Source organism: Equus quagga, chromosome 1, assembly GCF_021613505.1.
Source record: "Equus quagga isolate Etosha38 chromosome 1, UCLA_HA_Equagga_1.0, whole genome shotgun sequence".
Lineage (NCBI taxonomy): Eukaryota > Metazoa > Chordata > Mammalia > Perissodactyla > Equidae > Equus > Equus quagga.
Window position 1 is genome coordinate 57,504,855 of NC_060267.1, and position 27,986 is coordinate 57,532,840.

At 47.9% G+C, this 27,986-nt stretch overlaps 1 protein-coding gene across 19 annotated transcripts in view; it reads left to right on the forward strand.

Moving 5' to 3' along the window:
- Nucleotides 1-27,986, forward strand: part of CACNA1C (calcium voltage-gated channel subunit alpha1 C) — a 596,360-nt gene that overhangs the window by 560,575 nt on the left and 7,799 nt on the right. For all 19 annotated transcript variants that reach the window (XM_046654484.1, XM_046654423.1, XM_046654475.1 and 16 more), the window contains 10 exons: nt 1,139-1,230; nt 9,464-9,629; nt 10,232-10,359; nt 11,670-11,766; nt 13,603-13,705; nt 19,254-19,355; nt 21,793-21,920; nt 22,378-22,512; nt 24,091-24,443; nt 27,516-27,644. In XM_046654484.1, the coding sequence (XP_046510440.1) occupies nt 1,139-1,230; nt 9,464-9,629; nt 10,232-10,359; nt 11,670-11,766; nt 13,603-13,705; nt 19,254-19,355; nt 21,793-21,920; nt 22,378-22,512; nt 24,091-24,443; nt 27,516-27,644 (1,433 nt within the window). The remainder of the gene's footprint in view (nt 1-1,138; nt 1,231-9,463; nt 9,630-10,231; nt 10,360-11,669; nt 11,767-13,602; nt 13,706-19,253; nt 19,356-21,792; nt 21,921-22,377; nt 22,513-24,090; nt 24,444-27,515; nt 27,645-27,986) is intronic.

Below are 27,986 nucleotides of genomic sequence, written 5' to 3' on the forward strand. Positions count from 1 at the left end.
CTGAGAGGGAGGGCGGGAGGCGGGCGGGAGGCAGGCAGGCAGGCTCTCCCCGTCAAGCAAGCAGCAGTTTCTGGGGTCCTCCCCTCACAGGTGCCCACTGCACCATCTCCTGCCCCAAACCCAGAGTTCTCCAGCCTCCCTCGGGTTTCCAGCAGAACACCCCGGCCCGTCACTCCACACCCGTGGAGAGCTTTTCTTCAGCAGCTCCTTAAGGAACAGTCCCATGTTTGCTCGTTGCAGAGAGACGCCAGGGCTCATGGGCCAAAAGCTTTTGAGATGAAAGAGCTACCTACCTTGCTACCTGACCAAGGGTGGCAGTTTCTAAGACAAGCACAGCTTTGAAAGGCCAGAAAAAATAAAAGGAGACCCCTGATTTCAAGGATGAGTTAAGCCCGCCCAAGCCCCAGACCGCTTGTTCCATGTCACTCCCAGTCCAAGAACTTCCCACCAAACAGTGCTGGGGCGGACGGAGCTGGCGTGGCAGAGAGCAGGCGGAGGATGCGTGCTAGCACCTGATGGTGACTAGTTCATGATGCAGTGCTGTACACAAGAAAGCTGCTGACGGGAGATCTTAAGCATTCTCCCCACACACACAAACAGTTAACTATGTTACTATGTGGGTGATGGATGGGTTAATTATCTTGGTCTCGGTAATGATTCTACAACGTATATGTACATCAAATCATTACCAGGTCATACACTTTAAATATATACAATTATATTGGTTAATTATTCCTCAATAAAGTATTTTTTTAAAGAGAAAAAGAAAAATATTCTCAAGAATCTGCAGCCAAAAAAATAAAACAGCAGGCCAATGAGCTGCCCATCCCCGCACAGAAGCAGGTCCTGTTCTGGGCATCCACCCGCCCTCAGCCCTGTTCTGCCAAGCCACGGGGACCTCTCCTGATGGCGCATGGGCACCTCTCTCACTGGCCAGGGTGGGGGACTGAGATCAGGGCTGGACAGGCACCTGCACCCATTAAGCCCAGCCAGGCCGCGTCAGGGACTCTGTTCAGCTTATTGGCCAGCCTGTCCCAGTGGTCAGCTGTGGCCCCTGAAGAGACCATTGAATGCTGGGTGGGAAGTAGGACCCTCTCTGTCCAGGGCCCACTGAATCCATCTCCTCGCCCCTTGCTAGGTGTTTGGAAAGATTGCCCTGAATGACACCACAGAGATCAACCGCAACAACAACTTCCAGACCTTCCCCCAGGCTGTGCTGCTCCTCTTCAGGTGGGTCTCTGGGACATGCCTGCATGTCGAAGGAGAGGGCTCTCTCCAGGGTGCTGAGGGGAGAGAGCTGGGGCTGGATCCCCCTCCCCTGCCTGGGGAGCCGTCATGTCATTGTTGTTTATCACTTTCCATCGAGCAGCCCACTAGACACTGGCACACCTGCTGCTGAGGCCACTGAGGGATCGAAAGTCAAATTCTGAAAGCACTCTGGTTTGGAAGCTCAACAGGCTCAAATCCAAGCCTGTGACACACTGGCTCTGTGATCTTGAGCAAGACATCGCACGTCTCTGAGCCTCGGTTTCCTCACAGACAAGTATAGTGCCAGTGTCGGCGTCACCTGCTGTGTTGGGTGCTTATGTCCACGTGCACTTCGTGTCTTCCTCATCTGAGCCAGCCATGAGCCTGCACCCCTGCCTTGGGCAGAGTAGAGAGGGGATGTTTCTCACGCCTGCCCCTGAGGGCTTCTCCTTCTCTTCTGGCTCCTGATGACCCTGTGGTGCTTCTCCCCTTCCTGCTCGTCACAGCCTGGAATGCTGACGTGTGAAATAAAAGTGAGGGGCCAGCCCAGTGGCGCAGCGGTTAAGTGTGCACGTTCCGTTTCGGTGGCCAGGGCTTTACTGGTTCAAGCGTGGACATGGCACCGCTGGCAAGCCATGCTGTGGCAGGCATCCCTCATATAAACTAGAGGAAGATGGGCATGGATGTTAGCTCAGGGCCAGTCTTCCTCAGCAAAAAGAGGAGGATTGGCGGCAGATGTTAGCTCAGGGCTAATCTTCCTCAAAAAAAAAAAAATTCCAGGTGAAAGGCATTAAACAACACAAAAAGGGATATTTGAAACTGATGTATACATGACCCTGACAATATAGTTTGGAAATATGTTAATCAGACACTGATAGAACCATAAGGAGAAAATGAAAACACACGCACACACACAGAGGGAGACTCTGATACAGCATGTAGAAAATGACAGATCAAATAGAACAAAATAGAAGAAAAAGAGCATCTAAATAAGTCAATTAACAAACTTAATCTAATAAATTTATACCCAATAAATGGCAAAAAAAAACCACATTGTTTTTAAGCACCCAGAAACATTCACAAAAATTAGCCAAGACTTAAAACAGAAAGTAAAACTTCTCTGACTTCAATACAGCAGAGTTAGAAATGAACCATAAAATTAGTAGCCCCTCCAAAATCTATTCACTTAAATTTTTTGAGTCAGTATTCTAAATAACTCACAGCTGAAGCTATAAACTACTTTGTAGAGAAAGTGAGAGCACACCTTAAATTTATGAAATGCACCAATCAATATGAAAGAAAAATTCAGAACCTAAAATTAACTTTTCTTTTCTTTTTCTTTTCTTTTCTTTTCTTTTTCCTTTTCTTGCGGAGGAAGATTAGCCCTGGGCTAACTTCTGTTGCCAATCTCCTCCACTTTATATGTGGATTGCTGCCACAGCATGGCTGATGAGTGGTGTAGTTCCATACCTAGGATCTGAACCCACAAACCCAGGCAGCTGAAGCAGAGCACACTGAACTTAACCACTATGCCATGGGGCCAGCCCCTAAAATTAACTTATTTTTTAAAATTTACAATAAATAAACTGATAGATGGAAAAAAAGAATAGCAGAATAACTACAAAGTATGAAGGATTGCATTTATTAAAATAAAAACAGAAATTAATAAAATATCAAACAAAAATATTTTTTATCAATAAACCCTAAAACTGATTCTTTGAAAAGACCAGTAAACAAACAAACTTTCATCAAATCCAAATTTTAAAAAAGACACAATAAAATCAGGAATAAGAAAAGCAACCTAATTAAAGATGTGGAAGTGGTTTTTAGAATGATAAGAGAATATTATGAACAAATTTATGCCAATATATCTGAAAATCTAGATGAAGTGGATGCTTTTATATAGGAAAATATAAATCTCAAAAATTGTCTTAAGAAGAATTTGTTTTTAATGAGCCACAATAGAAATTTAAAAGGTAAAATTTTAGTCCTCAAAAAGGCCCAAGATCTAATATTTTTATGTGTGATGTATGCCAAAATATCAAGGAATAGATTATTCCTATGTTAAATTATCTTTCCAGTAATAGAAAACGATAGAAAACCTCCCCAGTCATTCCATAAGACGAACATAAGGCTAATACCAATAAGAACACAAAAAAAAGCAAGTATAAATATGAAAATGTATAGACATAACTGTCATTGTTTGCAAACAACAGGCTAATCTGAGTGGAAAATCGAAGCAAATCAACTCAAAATCCTTTGTAACAATTAATAGATCAGTTAATATAACAATTAATAGTAAGGTGGAAGATTAACAAAGAAAAACACTCTCTTTCCTGTGCTGATCATTCATCTGTCTGGTCCGCCTGCTGTAACAAATACTGGGTGGCTGAACAACAGACATGCCTTTCTCACGATTCTGGAGACTGGAAATCCAAGACCAGGCTCCTAGCCGGTTTGTTTCCTGATGAGAGCCCTCTTGCTAGCCTACAGACAGCCGCCGTCTTGCTGCATTCTCACATGGTGGAGAGAGAGAGCTCTAGTCTCTCTTCCTGTTTTCGCAAAGACATGAATCTCATCCTGGGGTCCCCAGCCTCATGGACTGACCTAGACCTAATTACCACCCAAGGCCCACCTGCAAACACTACCTCACTGAGGGCTGGGGCTTCAACATATGAATTCTGGGGGGCACAGAAATTCAGTTCATAGCAATAATAACTAATTAGTAACTATAATAGACAAGATCATATGCTATTACTTTTTCTAGTCAACATTATACTGCAAGTTTTATCCAGTGCAATAAGATAAGAAAAATAATTCAAAGGAAAAGAAGAAACAAAATTAAACACCAAAAAAAATTGATTGCCAGACTCAAAAATAAAAAACAAACAACCATAAATTTAATTAAGGAGGCGAAAGACCTGTACACTGAAAACTATAAAACATTATTGAAAGAAATTGAAGAAGACACAAAGAAATGGAAAGATATTCCATGCTCATGGGTTGGAAGAATTAACACAGTTAAAATGTCCATACTACCTAAAGCAATCTACAGATTTAATGCAATCCTTATCAAAGTTCCAATGACATTTTTCACAGAAATACAACAAAGAATCCTAAAATTTATATGGAGCAAAAAAAGACCCCAAATAGCCAAAGCAATCCAGAGAAAAAAGAACAAAGCTGGAGGCATCACACTCCCTAATCTCAAAGTATAGTACGAAGCTACAGTAACCAAAACAGCACAGTACTGGCGGGAAAACACACATGCAGATAAATGGGACAGAATTGAGAGCCCATAAATAAACCCACACATCTATGGAGAGCTAATCTTTGACAAAGGGGCCAAGAACATGTAATGGAAAAAAGAAAGTCTCTTCAATAAATGGTGCTGGGAAAACTGGACAGCCACATGCAAAAGAATGAAAGTAGATCATTATCTTACACCATACACAAAAATTAACTCAAAGTGGATTAAAGACTTTTATGTAAGACCTGAAAGCATAAAACTCCTAGAAGAAAACATAGGCAGTACACTCTTTGACATTGGTCTTAGCAGCAATGCTTTTTTTTTTTTAATGCTTTTTGAATATGTCTCTTCAGGCAAGAGAAAGAAAAGAAAAAATAAGCAAATGAGACTACATCAGACTAAAAAGCTTCTGCATGGCAAAAGATACTATCAACAAAACTAAAAGACAACCTATTGGTTGGGAGAAGACATTTGCAAATCATTTATCCAATAAGGGGTTAATATCCAAAATAAAGAACTCATAAAACTCAACAAAAAAAGCAAACAACCCGATTAAAAAATGGACAGAGGGTCTGAGCCAGCATTTTTCCAAAGAAGATATGCAGATGGCCAACAGGCACATGAAAAAATGTTCAACATCACTAATTATTAAGGAAACGCAAATCAAAACCACAGTGAGCCATCACCTCATGCCCATCTGGGTGGCTGTTACTAAGAAATCAGGAGGGGCCGGCCCTGTGGCTGAGTGGTTAAGTCTGTGCAGTCTGCTTTGGCAGCCTGGGGTTCGCAGGTTCGGATCCTGGGCACAGACCTACACACTGCTCATCAAGCCATGCTGTGGCGCCATCCCACATAGAAGAACTAGAATGACCTACAACTAAAATACACAATCATGTACTGGGGCTTTTGGGAGAGGAAAAAAAAAAAAGAAGATGATTGGCAACAGATGTTAGCTCAGGGCCAATCTTCCTCACACACACAAAAAAAAGAAATAACAAGTTTGGAGAGGATGTGGAGAAAAGGGAACCCTCATACACTGCTGGTGAGAGTGCAAACTGGTGCAGCCACTGTGGGAAACAGTATGGAGTTTCCTCGGAAAATTAAGAATAGATCTACCATATGATACAGCTATTCCACTGCTGGGTATCCATGCAAAGAACATGAAAATACTAATTTGAAATGATATATGCACCCCTGTGTCCACTGCAGCATTACTCACAATAGCCAAGACTTGGAAACAACCTAGGTGCCCATCAATGGATGAATGGATAAAGAAGATGTGGTATATTTACACAATGGAATACTACCCAGCCATAGAAAAGATGAAATCTTGTCTTTTGTGACAACATGGACGGACCTTGAGGGTATTATGCTAAGTGGAATGTCAGATGGAGAAAGTCAAATACCATATGACTTCACTCATATGTGGAAGATAAAAAACAACAAGAAACAAACAGACACAGAGAATAGATCAGTGGTTACCAGAGGGGAAGGGAAGTGGGGGAGGACAAGAGGGCCAAAGGGGCACATCTATACGGTGACAGATGGCAGCTAGGCTTTTGATGGGGAACACGATGTAGTCTATACAGATGTCAAAATATGATGATGTACACCTGAAATTTATATAGTGTTGTAAGCCAATGTTACCTCAATAAAAAAATAAATTTAAAAAAATCCAATTCAAAAATTGGCAAAGGACTTGAATAGACATTTCTCCAAAGAAGCTATATCAATGGCCAATAAGCACATGAAAAGATGCTCCATACCACTAATCATTAGGGAAATGTGAATCAAAACTACAAAGAAATACCACCTCACACCCATTAGGATGGCTAGTATCAAAAAAACGGAAAACAGCAAGTGTTGACAAAGGTGTGGAGAAATTGGAACCCTTGTGCTCTGTTGGTGGGAATATAAAATGGTACGGCTGCGGTGGACAACAGCATGGCAGTTCCTCAAAAAATTAAAAGTAGAATTACCATATGATCCAGCAATTCCACTTCTAAGCACATACTCAGAATATTTGAAAGCAGGGTCTCAAAGATGTATTTGCACACCCATCTTCATAGTAGCATTATTCACAATAGCCAAAATGTGGATGCAACCAAAGTGCCCAACAACACATGAATGGATAAGCAAAATGTGGGCTACACGTGCAATGGAATATTATTCAGCCTTAAAAAGGAAGGAAATTCTGCAATATGCTACAACATGGATGAACCTTGAGGACGTTATGCTAAGTGAAATAAGCCAGACACAAAAAGACAAAAACTGTATGATCCTACTTATATGAGGTACTTGGAGTAATCAAAATCATAGTGGTGGTTGCCAGGGTCTGGGAGGAGGGGGAATGGAGAGTTATTGTGTAGGCATAGCGTTTCAGTTTTCCAAGATGAAAAGAGTCATGGGGATGGGTGGTGGTGATGGCTGCACAACGGTTCGAATGTATTTAATAACTCTGAACTGTACACTTCAAAATGGTTCAGATGGTAAATTTTATGTTATGTGTATTTTACCACAGTAGAAAAAAAAGAAAATAAAACATCTTTACAACAGTTAATTGCTTATAGATATTGTACAAGAGAGACTACAGAAGTAATAAGAGAGTTCAGCAAATCTTCTATATATAAAGTCAATCGCATTCCCTCTACATCGGTAGCAAATAGAAATCATAACGTTTAAAATGTCCCATTTATAATAGCAACATTTTGTTTGTTTGTTTTAAATAAGATACCTAGAAATAATTTTCTGTTTTTTAAGATTGGGACCTGAGCTAACAACTGTTGCCAGTCTCTTTTCTTTCTTCTTCTTCTTCCCAAAGCCCCCCAGTACATAGTTGTGTATTCTCGTTGTGAGTGCCTCTGGTTGTGCTATGTGGGACGCCGCCTGAGCATGGCCTCATGAGCAGTGCCATGTGCACACCCAGGATCCGAACCAGCGAAACCCCAGGCCACAGAAGCGGAGCGCGTGAACTCAACCACTCAGCCATGGGGCCGGCCCCGAACCTAGAAATAATTTAACAAAAGACATATACGAGGAAATTATAAAATTTTATTAAAATACATTAAATAAGGCCTAAATAAATGGAGAGCTGTGCCATCTTAATGGCTGGGAGCTTAACATCACAAAAATATCAAATTCCCCAAGTTAATCTATGTTTTAATGCAACTCCAATGAGACTCTCAATGGGTTTGTTTATGGAACTTGACAAGCTGATTCCACTGCGTCTGTGGAATAGAAAAGGAAAATGAATAGCCAAGACAGTTTTGAAGGACAACAAGCTGGAGGGGCTCACTCTCTACGAGGGAGTAAGACTTACTAGAAAGCTAGAGTGGTTAAGACAATATGGTACATTCATACCAAGATGGATAAACAAACCCATGGAATAGGATGAAAAGGCTAGCACAAGACCCCTACCTCTGTGGAACTTATGTCAGAAGAGAGAGTTCAAATCACTAGGCAAATATGGACTATTCAATAAATTTCTTAAGAAAGTTTGTTATCTACACAGAAAAAGATAAACCGTGTTTCTGCCTCACATTGAGTACAGATGTAAATTCCAGAATAAGGTGTTATTATGAAAAACAAAATTTTATAACTTTTAGAACATGTAGGAGAATATTTTTATAACCTAGAATAGAGAATTTTTAAACAAGATACAAAAAGAAAACACAGAGGAAAAAATATAAATTTGACCACATTGAAATTTAAAACTTAGATTCGTCAAAATATACTATACGTAAAGCTACAGACCAGACACAGACTGAAGCAGGTGCTTGCAGTGTGTAGACTGGCAAAGGGCTAATGTGAAGAGCATATAAAGAACCCTACAAATGAATGGAAAACGAACAACCCATCAGACAAACAGGCAAAAATGTGAACACGCAGTTCAACAGAAGATGAGATCAAAATTCTCAACCCGTTAATCATTTTAAAACCATATTGAAACAGCAGTGAAATATCATTTCACACCCGTCATATGAGCAACACTTTTAAAAATTTACTAATACGGAGGGTTGACAAGTCTGAACTCAGAAACGTAGAGTAGAAAAGTGGTTGCCAGGGCCTGGGAGGTGGGGGAATTAGGAAGAAGTTGGTGAAGGATAGAGACTTTCAGTTATAAGATGAATGAAGTCTAAAGATCTAATGTATAACATCGTGACTATGGGGATTAACACTGTATCGTATAATTGAAATTTACTAACAGAGTAGAACTTAAATGTTTTCATCAAAAAAAAAAAGAAAAGATAAATAAGTGAAGTGATGGATGTGTTAACTAGGTGCGAGGAATCCTTTCACAACGTGTGTTTATATCAAATCAGCACGATGTACACTTCAAGTATCTTACAGTTCAATTTGTCAATTCTACCTCAATAAAGCTGAAGGAAAGAGAGACGACAAATCTGTAGAGTCAGGGCGTTTCCCTGCACTGATGACAGGGGTATAAATTGGACAGACTCTTGGAGAACAAGCAATACGTAGTAAAAGTGAAGGTACAGCTACCTTCAACTTGTGGCTCCGCTTCTAAGCAGATAACCAAGACGTGGACCTGCGTGCTGATTGCAACGTTCTTTGTAATAGTGAAAAAGAGAAAAGGAAAACCTTACAGGACAGTGGCTTTTTAAGTGGTACATTCATAGAGTATACTGCTGTACAGCAGTTAAGATGAATGAACTAGACCTAAAATATATCCAAATGGCTAAATGTTAAAAACTTCACGTGGATTGCAAAACGAGTGAGTTTGCAGAAAGGGTACAGTTACCATTTATGTAAAGTTTTAGAACATTCAAAACAGTGCTGTATGTTTTTGTATTTAATGAACATATCAGAGCCTTCAGGGAATGATAAACAGCAAATTCCATTTAATAGTTCCTCTGGGAAGGAGGAAGGGGCAAGGGGTGGGAGAAGGATCCAGAGCTGCGAGATGGGCTGCATGGGTGTTGGGCTCTCACCTCTCTCCCCTAGGTGTGCCACAGGGGAGGCATGGCAGGACATCATGCTGGCCTGCATGCCAGGGAAGAAGTGTGCCCCGGAGTCGGAGCCCAGCAACAGCACGGAAGGGGAAACGCCCTGTGGCAGCAGCTTCGCCGTCTTCTACTTCATCAGCTTCTACATGCTCTGTGCCTTCCTGGTAAGCTGAGGTGGGACTAAACAGCCACAGGTAATGAGTGTGAGTGCAGGCAGCCCGAGCCCTCCATCTCTGCAGCTCAGGGTCGGGGCAGCCCCATTAGAGGTTACCTGAAAAGACTGACTCAGTAGAAGTGCCCAACCACACTGAGATAAGGGCAGACGGCTCTGGGCCAGAGTGAGCTCAGCCAGCATCTTTCTTGTCCGTTCTTGGCACCTATGGTGGCACCGTCCCAGAGGACAGAGGGGATGTGTGTGTGGAGGCCAAGAGGCAACTCCTGCTCCTCTGGTGCTTTGATGAGGAGTGAGGGAAAGGTGGTGGACTAGCTTGCCATCTGTCCTCGGCAGCCCTACCCAGCAGCTTGGTCTGTGGGAAGCTGTGCAGCCCACCTGTGGGGTTCATCCCACATGACTCTGACGGGAGCAGTGTCAAGTTCATATCCAAGAGACCCAAGTCCCAGGGGCTGGTGTTTTAAATGGTGACATATGGCTGGTCTTTAGAAATGTTGGCTTCTGCCATGTATGTACCAGCTGGCAAAGTGGATTCAAGTGGCCGTGTGTAGGAAGGTCCTCTTAGACAGACTCATCACACTCTGTCCTCTGCAGATCATCAACCTCTTTGTCGCTGTCATCATGGACAACTTTGACTACCTGACAAGGGACTGGTCCATCCTTGGTCCCCACCATCTGGATGAATTTAAAAGAATCTGGGCAGAGTATGACCCTGAAGCCAAGTAAGTTCCCAGAGGGAAGTCCTGATTGCAAAGCTGAGAGAGGGGATTGCAAGATCACACGTGTAGAAGAGCTCCTGAGGGGTTAGCATCAGGAGGATGGATGGGAAACACTGAACTGCACCAGACCCCAGGGTCAAGGATCAAGGGCCAGCAATAGGAGGCCAGGCACCTTTGGCTAAGTCAAGAACATAGCTGCTGTTTGCAGTTGAATAGGATAGGAGATCCTAGTGTTGGAAGGATGAGTAAGTGCTCAAGTTAGCACGTGGAGGCCAGGCAGATCTCGACTCTATTCCTGCCTCAGGTCCGAGGACACCCTCATCTACTGAGCACGTGTGGTTGACACTCAGCAAATACCACTTGGTCAGATGGTTAGTTGACTAAAACAGCAGGTACACATTGAGAATTTTACTCATTACTAAAATCCCTTCCACCTTGAACATAGCACTGATGGAAATTTCTCATTAAAATTTAAACATAAAATCTAAAAAATAAATCGTAACTGTGTAGTGATGAATATTAACTGGACTGTGGTGATCATTTCACAATATATACATCTATCAAATCATTATGAAGTACACCTGAAACTAATACAATATTATAGGTCAATTATATCTCAATTTTTTTTTAAAGACCCTTGAAACTCAATTCTGGGACTTTTGTTCAACTCCTGAGGATATTGAGCTTTCTCTTCCTCCTGCCTGAGTGTCATAGGGATGTGAGCCTAAGAATGTCAGGGGTCTGCCTGAGAACACGCAGAGCCGGGGAGGAGCTGCCGGGGCAGAGAAGCCGCCGAGAGACGCAGCCAGCGGGCGGGGGCGTGTGAGATCGGAATCGAGCTGCTTCCTGGGGCACATGTTCCAGTTTTTGCTTAAGTCATTTGGATTGGGGGTTCTCCATTTCACCCAAAAGAACACTGACTTATTTAGGGATTGTTGTCAAGATGATGGATAAGCCTGATTTTTCCCACAGTGTGGTTCTTGTGCGTGGATACACATAAACAGGAAGTGCTAATAGCAATGGGTTTCTTTTCATACGTATAAGAAAGATACGAATCTAACAAACTCTCCATTATTTTGTGCATACCACTGCTTAGGAGTGAAACCAAATTTTTTAAAATTCTAAACGTGCGTATATTGGGTTTGGAGTTTTACCCTGAAGTCCTGCAACTCTGCACCGAGTTTGACCATTAGGGCTACGGCTATGAGGAGTTCCTCCTGCAGGTGGTCCCGCCGCTCAGGCACACGAGCTGGGCTGTTGGCCGAGACCATGGCCCTCTCACTGATAGTTCTCTTCTCTCCTTCCTCTTCCAGGGGTCGGATCAAACACCTAGATGTGGTCACGCTGCTCCGGCGGATTCAGCCCCCACTGGGTTTTGGGAAGCTGTGCCCTCACCGCGTGGCTTGCAAAGTAAGAGATGACCTGGATTCATGGGAGAAAGAGAATTATGGGCAGCAAGAAGCCCATTTGTCTTGTGACCTTGGTCAGGACATTGATCCATTAAGGGAATAAAGACAATATTTTCTGTGCCTAAAGAAACGAGCCTGGGCCAGATTATATTTTAAGGTTCCTTCTAGCAATAAGTTCTCAGACTCTATAAAGAACAACAGAGTGAAGCCCTCCTGGCCCAGAAGCCCATGCCCAGTCCTAAATAAAGGACCTTCTTCAGAGAAGGATCTGGTGCCGCATCGGGCCACATCACCCAGGGGTCCTGGAAGACTTGCCCGCCTAGGATGGATGGATTAAGGGTTCTTTCCCTGGGATCAGAAGTCCATTTGAGATCCAGGCCTTGGCTTCAGGGACCTGTGAAGCCCTAAGATTGTACACAAAATCTCTGCAACACTCACACAGTGTGCTAGGGGGAGGATCCATATTTTCATCAGATTTCTAAGTGAGTCCATGACCCAAAAAAGATTGAGACAAGCATCCTAGGTTCTGTTAGGCAAAGCTCTTGCTCGTGCGGCCCTTGCCTGAGCTGGAGAGTGAGCGTCCCTGAAGCTGTGTGCCCAGTGCCTCTCTTGCCCCCCGGTAACCCCCACCCAGTAGCCCAGCGGTCGCTGAAGAGTCTTGTCTCCACTCTCTCCCCTCTTCTTTCAACTTCTGTTCTCGCCATTCTGTACTCTCTGTTGGAATACCGATGAGCGGAAAAAGGGCTGGGAGGAAGTGAGGTCAGAGCACTGTACAGAGGAAGAAACACAGAAAAATTCAGCTCTGTGGATAATACACTCATGGAAAATGGAGAATTGAAGGAATTTAGAGCCTTCTACTTGTGCTCTGTTTTTCTCAGTCTTCTCTCATTTGCACCTCCACTTCATTCCAGAAAAGAGTTTAGAAGCTTTCCGAGAGTATAAAAGAGACTAGGTTACATCTCAGGTGAAAGCAGAGTAGGAGACAGGAGCAGGAGCAAGTTCGGCCTGTACGCCGCCTCCCGCGGGCCTGGACAGGCTGCGGACTGGGCAGGAAGCTTCCCAGTGGCCACGGGCAGTTCACACTGTCCATGAGATTCAGGAAGATCCAGTCATTCAGGAAAATTACAGCCCTCTTGGCACTACGATTGACAGGAAGATGCTGTGTGATCTAACCGGTCACATCCTTGCCCACGTCCAGGAGCAGACGCCAGGCTGAGTTTCACGGCAGTGGACCCTGCTGTGTGCTGAGGGCCCTGCGCCCGAGCACAGAGCGAGGGCAGCGAGTCTGGGTGGTGGGAAAGGAGGGAGGGGGCAGTACGATCCTGTCCAGCATCAGCAAGCCTCCGATCCAGCTTGATGGAGAGGTGTGTTTTCAATATACAGAAAAGATGGTGCACTGCCTCTCCTGCAAGCACACCTCCCTTGCCGGCTCTCTTGCCGGGCACTAGTTAGTGCTGGCTGGTGGGGGCTCCCAGCCACTGCCCAGCATGTAGCTGTTCTTGTTGCCAGTAGAGAGCACACCCACTTGCCTGAGCAGACATTGAGCGGGGAAGGGGGTTGGGCTGCTTAACTTCCTTTTGTGGAAGCAAGGGTCTAATGAGGACAATTTCCATCCCTTCCTCAAAGTGGAGGGGCGAGAGTACTTACAGCAGAGCCAAGATTTTCCCCAGAACAGGTTCTGAATACATTTTAGTGACCCATGCTTACGCGCCCACCCACTCCCGACACACACACCCAGTTTTCGCGCTCCCTCAGCGTTCTCCGGCCATGGCGGTTCTGTTGGTCCATGGAGAACCATTTTCTGTAATCACCAGCTCTGCCTCCTCTTCCCCTCCAGCGCCTGGTCTCCATGAACATGCCTCTGAATAGCGATGGGACGGTCATGTTCAATGCCACCCTGTTTGCCCTGGTCCGGACAGCCCTCAGGATCAAAACAGAAGGTAAGAGTCCCCCACAGGCCACTGGGAGGGCCGCTGGGAAGATGTAGCCGACCAATCAAAGGACTCAGCGGCCTGCAGAGTGCTCCCCGGACCTGCCCATCCCACGCAGCAGCAGAGCCACGTGGGCCAGCAATTACCTTCGTCTGGGGAAGTTAGAGGCCTGGCCTGGTCATGTTTTCTTTGCTTCTTGAATGGCCTCCTTGCCTCTAGCTTATTTATTTTGAACTCAAGCTTTCCATCAAACCATAGAAATTATTCTAGGTGATATTTTGAAGTCATAGTTCAAAAAGCAGAAGAAGATGCGTATTACCTGGAGCAGGACCAAGCCCCATCAACAGGGAATTTTACTGGCTACAAGTGGGCCTCTCAAGTGCTCAGCTCTTTTTAAGTGAAAAGGACTTGTGTCAGGAAGGGGTCACAGTGGCAAATGGTGACTGTGGCTGTGATCACCACATACCATTGTGCAGCTGACTGCTGGGAGTTAAGACCTCACCTGTGCTGTGCTAGTCAGCCACACTCCCTCAGGGCGGGTCCACCTGAAAGGACGCCTTCTTCTGGTTCACATAACGGTGCCCTGTTAGCAGCAGCCTTGGCTGAAACAATCTGCTGTCCGCATTGTTCATGATTATTTCTGAACCACTCTGTGGAAAAGGCTGTATAAAATGTCCCTAAGAAGACACCGTCACTCTCCAAGAGCTCCCGGCCCACCGCAGTGTCTCGCAGAGCGTGGTCAGGAGGCCGCTTGCCTTGGAATCTGCTGAGAGAACTGGTTTAAAATGTTGGGTCCCTATCACCAGCCCAGATTTGCTGAATCCGAATCTCTGAGAGTGGGGCTCAGGAATCTGTATTTGGAACCAACTACACAGACGATTCACATGTAAACTAAAGTCTGACCCTGCCGGTGCAGCATTTAGAACTGGCACAAGTGGGCCAGCAGTGTGCTTTCTTTTCTCCTTCTCCTGTCTCCATCTTAGAGTCTCAGGCTGCTGGTGACAGCACTCTCCTCGGTGTGATGGAAGGAGCACTGGGCAGGGAGATGGGAGATGGATTCTGATGACGTGCACGATAAGTCATGTATTCTCTGTCTACGTCGTTTCTTCATGTGTCAAATAAGAAGGGTAATCACATAAAGGGAAGTTAGTTCAGCGAATAACCCAGAGCATGCCTTCTCTTGGCTAAATCCTTCCAGAAAATAATAGAAACATCTGAAACAAAGGAAAACAAGAACCAGTCCAGCAAGATACATGTCTAAATAATGAACTAATCTTAAAAAAAATTCAGTAGTTCAAGTTCTGCTGCTAAACTAAAAAGAAACAAAGGCTAAGGAATGTTCTCTCAGAAGCCAGTGCGGTAACTCAATCTGAAATAGTGTGAGTGGGCTATTTCTGACACTGAAAGAATTAAATGCACACTGAACATACACACATTAGGAGAAAAATGGGAAGGAAATTTGTCAATATGTTGATAGTGACTCTCACTCAGGGTAGAATCGGCAGTGATTTCTACCTTCTTCCTCTGCTTTTGTTACTTTCCAAATTTTCTACAATGACGATTATCGCAGTTCCGTCTGGGGCAAGATCTTCTTTTCTCAGGAGAGAAGATGGAGTGAGTACTAGAAGGAATACACAGCAACACTTAAAGCAGGCCGTGAATTGAGGGTATAAACTTTCACCGGCACACTGAAGCCAGGACTCAGTGCCGTTGGAGATGCGCCGTCAGAGCAAACTGAGTCCCAGGGAAAGAACTCCGACCGCTCAAGAGAGCAACACCAGCCGAGCTGAGCCCAGAGTCCCACACCCACAGCTGAGCCAGAGGAGACGAGGGGAGCAGCCAGCCCCACCAGAGCTGCAGTCGGTCAAGAATTAAAGAAAGCTTTCAACTCAAAGACGTTTATCTGCTGTGCTGCCTTGTCCCAGAGTTCACAATACTGTATTGCACACTTCAACTCCTGGTAAGGGGGTAGATCTCATGTTAAATGTTCTTGCCACAAAAAAAATAAAAAGTTTAAAAACGGACTATCTTCCAAACAGCTGCGTTGCCAACTCCGAGGCAAACCTGCATCAGAGACAAGCCCCCCACAAACCTGTGGGGCTCTGAAGTCTGGGAGACAAAGGCAGGTTCTTAGAAGAGAGATGGAACCTGAAGTGAGTTCGCTCACCCGTTGCACAGCAAGCCAATCTCTGACACCAGGTGTAGTGGAAGAAAGTAGGAATTTTATTATTGCACAGTGCTGGGCAAGGAGAGAGGGCAGCTAACACTGAAATCCCAAACTCCTCGAAAAGCTGAAAGGAGGGGTTTTTATTTGGGGTTTTAGGTAGGAGAGGGGGAGCATATGGCCTTGCCGGTTGGAGCTTTCCCACCAGCCTGTCTTTGGCCTTGAGACACTTGCAGAGAGGAGGGAGCCCGTGACCTTGCTGGTCAGCAGCTTTCCCACCAGCCTGTATCTCTTTGTGGGGAGGAGATAAGGAATCCAGGTGGTTGTCCTTGGTGGTGTCTGTCTCCAAGGAGGATAGTGGATTCTGGAGCCAGGAAGCCAGGGAGCAAGCTGGGAATGAGTGTTTGGGTTTCAACCCCATATATGCTGGGTTTAATGTGGGGGAACTGATATCAGGGCCGGTATCAGAAGCAACTAGGAAGAAACGTGAGAAAGCATCTACATCTGTGAGGATAAGTCTTACGTCAGTCCTTATCCTTCAGACTTTCGAGAGTGGGAGGAATTGGAGAGAAACTATGCCTACCTCAGAGGACCAGGCCTCTCGTCCCAAGTCCAGTCTCAAGCCAGAGAAACCTTTGAAATAGAGAAGGAAGAGGTTTTAATACACTTGAATGATATGCCACAACTGTTGGTGGAGTTCCACAGTTGCATCAATCATTGCGGGAAGATTCAAGCTCGAAAACCTGTGAAAGATCCTTTTGGAAGATGCATTCATTGCCTAGATCTGCCCTAACAAATGATCACGAGCTTGGGGACTAGAAACAGCAGGCAGGTGCTCTCTCATAGTTCAGGAGGCAGGGGTCTGAGTCGAGGTGTCGGCAGGCTGGGTCCTTATGGAGGCTCTGAGGGAGGGTCTGCTCCAGCCTCTCTCCAACCATGCTCGGCACTCACGGCCATGTAGCTGTGTCACTCCGGTCTCTGCCTCCATCTCACACTGACTTCGTCCCCAGGTGTCTCTGTGTGTCCTCTCCTCTTCCTGTAAGAACACCAGTCATGTTGGATTTATGGCCTGCCCTAATTCAGTGTGACTTCATCATAACTAATCAATCGCCAAAGAGCCTATGTCCAACTCAGGCCACATGCAAAAGCTCTGGGGACATGACTGGGGGACACTCGTCAACCCACTACAGACAATAAGTGTATCTGAGCATTAAAGTAATTAGGACTCTTCTGCTGCATGTGTCTGAAACCACTGACCACCTTAACCAGGAAGGGAATTGATTGCCTCCACAACTGGAGCGCCCAGGAGTTGTCCTCTGGCTTCACGTCCTGTTTGGATCCAGTGTTCGAACAGGGGAGTCAGGGGCCCGTCACTCTCTCTGCATTGCCACCTCTGCATGCTCCTGTTGGGCTTCCTTCCCGGAGCCTCTCCCACGTGGCCACAGGGCGGATGTCGTCTCAGGCAGTCTGAGGCCAGAGCACTGGACCCTGTTCTGTCCTGCCTCCCCTGTGTAACAGCAGTAAGCATCCTCACTGTTGGTCTCCTACTGCTGCGTAATCAATTACCACAAACTTTTTGGCTTAAAACAAGGCCCGGTTATTAGATCACAGTTCTAAAAACAGGTCAGGAGTCCAGCCATGGCCTAGCTGGGTTCTTTGCTCAGGGTCTCACAAGGCCAAATGAGGATATTGATCAGGATGGCTCTTCTTCCCAAGACTCTGGGGAAGAACCCCCTTCCCACCTCATCCAGGTTGTTGGCAGAATTCATCTTCTGCAGTGGTAGGACCAGCTCTCAGCTGGGGACCACTCAGCCCCTAGAGCTGTCTCTTTCAGTTCAGTTCACAACATGTTGTGTGCTTCTGCCAGGACAGTGGCACCATCTCTCCACTCCTCCCCCTACTCACAGATGGAGAGAACTCTCTATCTTTTGACCCTCTTCACACATTGTTTTTTTGTCTTTCTGTCCTCCTTCCTTTCTTCTTTCCTTCCTTCCTTCCTTCCTTCCTTCCTTCCGTCTTTCCTTTTTTTTCTTTCAAGATTGGCCCTGAGCTAATCTGTGCCAATCTCCCTCCATTTTGCATGCAGGACACTGCCACAGTGTGGCTTGATGAGCAGTGTGTAGGTCCATGCCTGGGATCTGAACCCATGAACCCCAGGCTGCCACAGGGGAGCACGTGAACTTACCCACTACGCCACTGGGCCAGCCCCTATTTGTTTTGGCTTTTGTTTTATTTTTTATTTTTTTATTGAGATATAATTGAAATATAACATTCTATTAGTTTCAGGTGTCCAACATAATCTGTATATAGTATTAAATGATCACCATAATAAGCCTAGTTAACATCCATCACACACAGTTACAATTTTTTTCTTGTGATGAGAACTTTTAAGATGTACTCTCTTAGCAACTTTCAAATATAAAACACAGTATTATTAACTATAGTCACCATGCTGTGCCTTACATTGCATGGCTTATTTACTGTGTAACTGGAAGCTTGTGCCTGAGAACTCTCTACTTTCAAAGAACTCATGTGGTTAGGTCAGGCCCATCCAGATGATCGCCCCATCTCGAGATCATGTGTGCCATATGATAAGACCTAATCCAGGAGTAAAAACCATCGTTATCTACAGTCCCAGGGATCATGCAGGGTGTGTGTATATTGGTGGTGGGGGAAGAAGGTTTGGAGGGATCCAGCATCCTGCCTACCACACCCTCTCCCACAGCTGCACATCTCAGCTTTCCTTTTTCATAGCTATCAGGCCAGTATCTTGGAGGCTGCATGAGACGGGCATCTAATTAAGCCTGTTTTACCAGTGGAGAAAGTGGACCCAGAGAAGCTCCAAAACCACAGAACCCAGCATCTTCTGATTTCTGCTTCCACTGTGAGATTTTGTCACCTCCTCCCCACAGGAGACTCAGCAAAGGGCTTTGAGACAGAGGTCCCCCTGCGTGTGGATGCTCTGCATGAGTTCGCAGCGGGACACTGCTCTTCCTTCCAAGCACCCACGTTTCCCCAGTCCCCCACGGAGGCCGTGAGAAATGCCACCCACTGGAGCAGCCCTGTGCTCTCCTGGCGGGTGGCTGTCAAGCACAGTCTTGTCAGCTCCAAGGGCCACCCACCAGGAAAAGCAGTGTGTGGGGTGAAGGGACACCTGGGCAGCAGGCAGGGAAGAAGGGGAGAGGAATGGCATTGGACAGGGGAAGGAAAAGGGAGAGCAATATAAAGAGAAAAGGGATGAAGGTGGACAATGGGGAGAAAGAAAGTGAAACGGGCAGGTTGGGGCAAAGTGCCACCAGCAGTGGCTTCCCACTTTATGCAGAGGGACCCACCCCACAGGAGGACCCTCCAAGGGGCTACGATCATTTCAGCCTTGCATCTCCCTCCCCTCAGGGAACCTGGAACAAGCCAATGAGGAGTTGCGGGCCATAATCAAGAAGATCTGGAAGCGGACCAGCATGAAGCTGCTGGACCAAGTGGTGCCCCCTGCAGGTGGTAAGCGCGGCCTGCTCTCAGATCCCTCCGCATTTGCCCCACCCCCTACACGGTTTCTCAGCTCCTCCTCTCCTCCAGTCCTCCAGCTGTGGCACCATTAGAAGGGTGGACACGTCCCTGAGACCTGTACCCTTGAGTCCACCAGCCGTGCAGGAGACCTGGCTTCCCCACACCCTGCCTGTGGGCTCGGAGGCCCTCTGGGTGAGAAGCGACGAGGGTGCGATGCCCTCCCAAACTCACAGAGGCTCTCGGGCTGGGAGTCCGGTCCACTCTTGCGTTTCACAGATGGGGCCAGGCAAGCCCCCTTGATGCTTAGAGGCTTGGCAGAACTTCCAAGGAAACTCTGCAAAGTCTGGGTTTCCCCATAAACCAGTGAGCTGATTGCTCCAGGAATAATGGGGCCCTGAGATCCCCTCTTGGTGGAAATTCTTTTTGTTCTTTCCAGGGCGGTGTTTCTTGTCCCTATCAAGTCCAGAGCCCCTTTTTATAACAAGTAGTTTCTAACGCCCCTACTACTATCCTGAATGAAAATTATAAATAGACCCTCCCTACACATATAATTTCCAAAATATTAAGAAAATGCTTCCACTCTGATATAAAATATATTAAAATCAAATGTTTTTGAATATATATAAATGTTGAGGCACGACTATGCCAGATGTTATAATTAACTGATGAAATGCATGCACCCACTTAAGATGAATAAGTTTGTATTTAAAGGAAGTAAGGTAATATTGAATATTGTTGACATTTTGTATTTGTCATTTGGAAGTAAAGGCTAAGTATATTTATACACATGTGTGCGTGCAGTGTACACACACATACAGTTCGGTGCATGCACTTCCTTAGAATAAATGCAGAATGCTGCAGGCAACTGAGATACAGTGGGTGACTCAGATACACAAGGGGCATTGCCATCAGGGATACGGTTTTCCAAAATGTGAACCCCTCTTGGTCAAGTTGAAACAAAGCAAAGTACAGTCCTCCGTCGATTTACACAGCAGTTGTATTCCTGGTAAATTCCGGTTATGGTAAAACCATACAAAAAATGTTTGTGTTCGGATGTAAAGTGAAGTTAGGTTCTTAGCTCAAATAATTATAATCAAGTTGTTCCCTGACATGGACGTCTAGCATAATGCTTGGTGCCATGCAACAAAGCTATTATCTGCTGTGCAAAACACTTCTCTGCTTTAAGGACACATCTAGAACCAGTTAATGCCACTAGCACCCCCAGTGACTGTGACAACTGAAAAAGCCCCATGCACTCCCAAAACACTCCTTAAAGGGTGACTCCACCCCTGTGGAGAAGCACTTCGCCAGGGCGGGCAGGACAGGGGCTGAGTGAAGGGTCGCCTGGACAGCCGAGCACCACCTGATGTTTTACAGGCATTAGTTTATTTAATCCTTACAACATCTCTATGAAGTTCGCTCAAGGAATTTGCTCTTAGAAGCTAAATAGCTGGCCCAAGGCTGCGTGGAGAGGACACAGCAGATTCAGGGTTCACGCCCAGGTCTGAGGGACGCCGGGACTCCTGGCCCTTCCCCCGCAGCTCTTCTTCCCTGACTGCCCCAGATAGGGGGCTCAGACCTTTCCCTCCCACATGGGAATGAGGCTCTCGCCAGGTGGAAGACCATCACTGCTGTGGAGCTGGCCATTCTTAGGGGACAACTAGGAGCAGGCAAACCATCACTGGCCCTAGATCTAACCCAGCCGGCTGTCTCCCAGGCCTATTGCCCTGCCCTTCACAAAGAACAGGGAGATGGAGCAAAGAGGCTACTGGTAGGGCATGAAATTTCCCCTCAGAGACTCCCTGGCTTCTCCACCACCTGGTTCATTCCCAAGACAGAGTCTGAGTATGTCATGTGTAACTTGGGTGCCCAGCCCTGGAAGGACTCAGCCAAGCCACATGGTAAGATAACCCAATCTGTCTGGTTGAAAGAAAAACCCAAACTTAGACAGGGGGAAGGCACTCCTTCCATGAACCCCTCCCATCAGCCTTTCAGCAGAACTGTTTGCGTTTAGGGGACTGGTCAATGTGTGATGGGCATCTGAAGCTTTGGCATCAAATAAGCACTAGTTAGAAATTTCAGTTCAGTGAAAAAAAAGCAAGGAGGGAAATAATTTTGACAATACGCCACTTTTCTGTTAAAATGAAGAAGGGATAAGAATATATTTGCTTATTTGCTTAAAGCATTTGTGTGAAGAATCTCTGGAAAAATACTCAAGAAACTAATAAAAAGATTATGTATTAGGAGGTGGTATCTAGGCAGATCGGGCAGTGGGAGAGAGATTTTTCACTGTATATCTTATCTCTTTGAACTATGTGAATGTACTATCTCCTCAAAAAAATTAAATTTAAAAAATTTAAGAAAGTTTGGATGCTGAAAAGATTACAGAAGCGAGCTGAGTTCCCTGTCCTCTCTTCGCATGTCTCAGATGACGAGGTCACGGTTGGCAAGTTTTACGCTACTTTCCTGATCCAAGAGTACTTCCGCAAGTTCAAGAAGCGCAAAGAGCAGGGCCTTGTGGGCAAGCCCTCCCAGAGGAACGCCCTGTCCCTGCAGGTGAGAGGCCAGGGGCCAGGGCCCCACCCCGGGGAAGCCTCCTCACCTTCCACCTCGGGCCAGGGCCCAGGCTCTCACCTGCAGCCTGGAGGCCAGGTCCCTTCAGAGAGCTCCAAGGTGGATGCTGAGGGGGGTGACACGTTCCTTTCCCGCCTGCCATGCTCCCCACACACTGCCTTCCACAATCCTGCCTGCTGCACGTGGCCCCCCCGGCGCCCCCCAACTCTCTGGAACTCTGTCCAAGTGTCCATGACAGCCTGCTCATGTGCCTTCATCCTTCCTGGGTGCATGAATGGATTCTTCCACTCTGGGGCAGACACGAGAGGTCTCAAAGCACGTCCCCTGGTTAGCACACGCAGACATAGCCTGGGAGGCTCGCCTACCATGCGGAGGAGCAGAGGGGCAGGTGACTGGGGGGAGGAGCGCCAGGGCCCTCATATGTCCCTCTGGGTTCCAGGCTGGCCTGCGTACCCTGCACGACATCGGGCCCGAGATCCGACGGGCCATCTCTGGAGATCTGACAGCCGAGGAGGAGCTGGACAAGGCCATGAAGGAGGCCGTGTGTGCGGCCTCCGAGGACGACATCTTCAGGGTGGGTAGATGCACAGTCGCACTCATGTCCCTTTGTAAAGTTCAGTGTGAGGCCAGAGGGTGAGCTGGTGTCTGCCAGAAGATCCAGGGAGACAGCCCTGAGCTCTATGGCAGATTCCAAGCTCATCCCGCTCGGCTGTTTCCTATCCCACTGTCTTTTCCAAGCCTGACTCCACCTGAGGCCAGGGCTCCCAGATATGGCAGCTCCCAGAGCTTCGCTGGCTCTCAGGGAAGGAGGGGAGGAGCCGCTTTCCTAAGGGAAACGTTTCCTAAGAGAAACTGCTACATTAGAAGTTGCAAAGTGGTGGCCCCTGGGCCACGTCCAATCTGCAGACCTGTTTTGTTTGCCAACATTTGAAAATCTGGCACCTTCAAATAAAAATCTAGACTTCTGGCTTCTCTTAAAAAAAAATCAGATGATCTGGCAATATTGTGCTTGGGTCCTCATATGGCAGCACAAGGCTGAAACCAAGAGTCGATTGTCCTTTGGGGATAGAGCGTGTGTTCTCAGGTCGCTAAAGTCCCCTCCGGCCTCTGTCTCTGCTCCTGGACACGGAAGCTGACCAGGAGCTGCAATAGGAAAACTAAACAGGACCGTGCAGGAAAAACAGAACTCTTATGTCCAGCTCTCTTCACTCATTTGTGGTACCCTGAAGGTATTTGGCTAAAAATCCTTCTATAGCAAGGGAGAAGCTACCAACCATACTTGCACCAAGGCCCTGTCCCTCCCAGCCCCCATGCCCGGTCCCCGGGCTGTCGAACACGGTGAGGTAAGATGAGCCCGTCCCGCCTGTGGCTGTCTTCTCATCACCATCCTCATTCTCATCACTATGAAATGTTCATCACTGAATGGCCTCGGGGATGCATCACCACGTTAACACCACCCCAATGAGACCCCAGAAACCTGTCAGCAAAGCCTAGCGACCTTCTGATGTCAAGGATTAGACCAACCCTTACAAATAGCTACTTGCCCACTTGCCCAGGACAAGGAAAGAATGCTGAGAAAAAACATTCGTTCCTGATTTGAAATCTCCAAGAATCTCCTGGAGAAAGGAAGCCATAAAATGATTGATGTAGTAAATTCTTCCTTATTTTCAAAACCATTTGGCCAACACAATTTCTAGCTCAGTGAGCCAGTGGATTTCCATTTTTAAAAATCTGGTTAGAAACTTGTGGTCTCTTTCCCCATCCCTTGGCCCTCACAGTGCCTGCCTCAGAGCTGCCAGGCCAAGCTGCTGGCTGCAGTTACGGATTGCCGTCCTGGACTTGTCCTTGAGACTCAACCCCAGTCTTCAGGGGGGTCATTAGAAATTTCCAGGCAGCAGCCTCCCTGCCTGACTCCACAGGAGTCCTCTCCCCACCGTTCCCCCAGCCGTCTTAGAGGGGAGTGTCGGGGTCCCTCCTTCTTGAGCTGCCAGGCCATGTGGGTGAAGAATTCCTGGCTGGCCATGTGCTGCCTGGCGTGGCCACACTCGGCAGGGCAGACACCTTCCGTGCCCGCACTTCTCTGAGCTGGCTGTCTGGGGAGAGGTGGCTGAGGGGCCTTCTCCTCCACCCACCCCTCCCATCTTGCCTGCAGAGGGCTGGTGGCCTGTTCGGTAACCACGTCAGCTACTACCAAAGCGACGGCCGGAGCGCCTACCCCCAGACCTTCACCACCCAGCGCCCGCTGCACATCAACAAGGCGGGTAACAGCCAAGGCGACACTGAGTCGCCATCCCACGAGAAACTGGTGGACTCCACTTTCACCCCCAGCAGCTACTCGTCCACTGGCTCCAACGCCAACATCAACAATGCCAACAACACTGCCCTGGGCCGCTTCCCCCGCCCCACCGGCTACCCCAGCGCGGTCAGCACCGTGGAGGGCCATGGGCTCCCCCTGTCTCCTGCCATCCGGGTGCAGGAGGCAGCGTGGAAGCTCAGCTCTAAGAGGTAAGCAGGAGGGTGGGGCACCTAGGGTGCACGGGGGCCTCCCGAACTCCAGCCCAGAGGGGAACGGGGGGAGGAGAGCTTGGCCCCAAGGCCTGCCACTCAGCCCTCAAGCTGGGGTGAGGTTGCTGCCCCAGACTGCAGAGAGACAGCTAGGCAAACGCTGCCACCCAAATCCTACCCTTGATGAAACGTGGCAGCCGCGCTCAGGGGAAGGCCCAGTGGCCCCACTGGCCGCCGGGTTCGGAGGCGCACACCTCTGGACAGAGCCTCCTCTGCTCTCAGCCTCCTTGAGCAGAGGAGCCCTGGCTGCTGCCCCCGTGATGTTTGCATCCTAGCTACACAATAGTTCCCTGGCCTTTCCCAAGTCTCTGCCGAAGCCTGGCCTTCGGCCCAACTGGGATGGGAATAGAGACCCCGCCTCTTGCTTAGACCCTTCTCACCCCTCCATGGAGAGGCATTTTGGTGGCAGGAGGCCCTTGGCTGTAGCACTTGCCCATTCTGCCCCAGTGTAGCATCAGTCCTGGTAGTCTTGACTGCACCTCCCACCTGCGGACTCGCTCTTTTCCCCCATCCTCTGCTCCTTGGTGCTCCAGGATGCACTGCTGTGATGTGTTGGGATGGTAGGTGCCTCCTCCCGTGCTCCAGGCCTGGGCCTGGAGGGTCTTCTCCCCGTTTGTGTCAGCAGCTCCAGGGTTCCCGAGGTGGGATGGGAGACGACACGCCTCCGCATCTTGCCATACCACCCTTAGTGAGGCTGCTCTTCCAGAGCAGGACAGCCACCTACAGCAGGACGGCAGACCCCAGCATGCCAGGTTCTTGGGCAGATCTTCTTTCCTGCCCTCTAGCTCAGAAAATAATCAAGAAGTACAAATGTCTTTCTAAATCCCCAGACAAGTGTCCTGAAACTGCTTTCATCCAAGGAGCCAGCAGCCCTGCCCTGGTTCCCTTCAGAACATCCATTATCAAGTGGCCACATGTAAGCCCACACAACCTGGGAATTTAATGGTATCTGATGATAGGCAAGTCAAAGTGGCCATCCATCTACCTTACTCTCTGGAAGACTGGCCGGTTAAACCCCCAAAAGCAGTGTTGGGTGAGTCCTTCAACTCAGGCGACATATATTGCTGCCCTCTATGCGCAAGGCAGTGTGCTCAGCCCTGGTTTTGTATGCTGATCAAAGAGGCTGGCTTTGCATAGGAGAATATCAGAGTTTAAGTGGCCGGCCCGCTGGATGTGGAGGCTGGTGGTCTTGGTGGCCCACTCCCTTTTCCGCAGCCCTCCTCCCCTTTTGCAGCCTTCAGGGGCTCAGTCCTAGTACCATTTTCTCCCCCGCTCGCCTTAGCAAAACCTCTTCTTAAGGAAGGTTTATTGTGTCCATCAGTGGCTTCTCAGTGTCAACTAATACCTCCCTCAAAAAGTATTTTCATATTAAACTTTGTTCTGTGTTAAATAAAGGGAGAGTGATTTTTAGAGAGGAAATAGGGAAAGCCATCAGGGGATTTTCTTCCTCTCCCCACAGACACATCTATCAATGACATGTGACACACGCAAAGCACCTAGCACCATGCCTAGCTCATAGTCAGTGCTCAGCAAACGCTGGCGCCCTCCCTTCCCTCACAGTTGGTGGAAAACCACACTCAGGGCACCAGGCTTCAGCTTGGTGAAGAGGAACCACTTAACCAAAGTTCTGGCTCTGGGGCCTTGTCCTTTGTGTCATAGCTCAAGGCTAACTGCCGTGGCTCCAGCAGTGGCTTTGTCTTTGCTGGGGACATGCCAGCACATCTTGCACACAGCAGCCCCCAAGAAGTGGTGTTGCCTGCCTGCCGCCATTCTCCATCTCCAGCTCATCCCATGTGCCAAAGCTCCTTCCGCACTCCTGTCCTCCCACTCCCTCCAGAACCTTCGACATCTCATCTGTCCTTCCGACTGTGGGGTGGGCAGCCATTTGGTGGGGCCTTCCCCAGAGAATTACCCTTGCCCTTCCAGAGGGGCTCACAGGCCAGGCTCAAAGCTGGGGCCCGATTCAGCACTCAGCTCTGAAAGGATAAACTGGGATATTTCTCTGATGCCCTCTTGGGTCTGAGGATAAAGTGGGCCCCAACATTCAGGATCTATAGGAAGAAATATTGAGGGAGGCACCAAGCTAGGTGCAAACAGGAAAAGGGAGAACATCTAGACCAGAGCTAAAGAAGACATGACCAAATGAGCAGAAGACCCTGGCCTGGAGGGAAAGCAATATAATCCAAGGCACATCCTGGTGTGAGAGGGTCTCAGGCTCAGCAGGGGCTCAGACTCAGCAGGGACTCAGGCTCAGGAGGGACTCGGGCTCAGGAGGGACTCAGGCTTAGGAGGGACTCAGACTCAGCAGGGACTCAGGCTTAGGAGGGACTCAGGCTCAGCAGGGGCTCGGGCTCAGCAGGGGCTCGGGCTCAGCAGGGGCTCGGGCTCAGCAGGGGCTCAGGTTCATGCCCCTCTGCTGGGAAGAATAAACCCTCTATGTGAGGATTTTCTGTGCCTTCATTCCAGGGAGCTGATCTCAAACTCCAAGGCATGTCAGGATATGACACCAGTAACTTCTCAGCTCTGCCCCACAAATGCCAAAGGCCTATCTGTCTATAGTAGAGAGAAGGGACAGCCCTCTCACTGGCCCACCCTGCCCTATATATTCAGCCCAGGACCCTTCTTTAAAAGCTGACCCTTCCCACCTTTCAAAGCATTGTCTCATCTTTTCCTTTGTTTGTTACTCACAGCAAGCTCTGAGGCAGGCAGGGCATGTGTCACTCTGATTCTGTTGGTGAAGATACTGAGACATGGGGGCTAGGTGACCTAAGCCAGAGGGTAACTGAATTGGGGTCAGAGCTCCGATCTCCTTGGATCCTAACCCGGAGGTCCTTCTCTCACGTAGAATCCTAACCCTAATCCTAATGCTTGTGTGGTTCTGTGGCTGCATCAGCATTGCGGAGGAAGAAGCCACAGCAGTTGTGTGTGCGTGCGTGTGCTGCCTTTCTTGCTGAGGGCAGGGGAGGAGGGCTGGCAGTTTCTGATTATTTTTCTCCGTCTTGGACACTTTAGGTGCCCCTCCCGGGAGAGCCAGATAGCCATGGTGTGTCAGGAGGAGGTCTCTCACGAGGAGACCTATGACGTGAAGATGAGCGAAGACCCCCAGCGCGGCAGCGAGCCGAGCCTCATCTCCACGGAGAGGTGAGCCTGCTGCCTCCGCCCCTGGAGGGGGCACGTCCCTGGAGGCCTCCTCTGGGCCTGACTCGGGGAGGGACGAGGCCACACATCAGAGCATGTCACCTCATTATGGAGATGAAGCCCCCGACCCACACACACACATCGCCTTCCTCACGATACAGTGCTTTCAGGAAAATTTCTAAACATTCTTTCTTAAACTTTTTGACTACAGCCAACCACCATAGAGATATTTTATGGTGAGACCCGGTACACACCTGCATGTGTTGGCAAGTGAACAAAGGTTTATGGGACCACTTACCACGAAGCCCCCCAGCAGAGGGCGCTGTGGGCAAACTGCTGAGATTT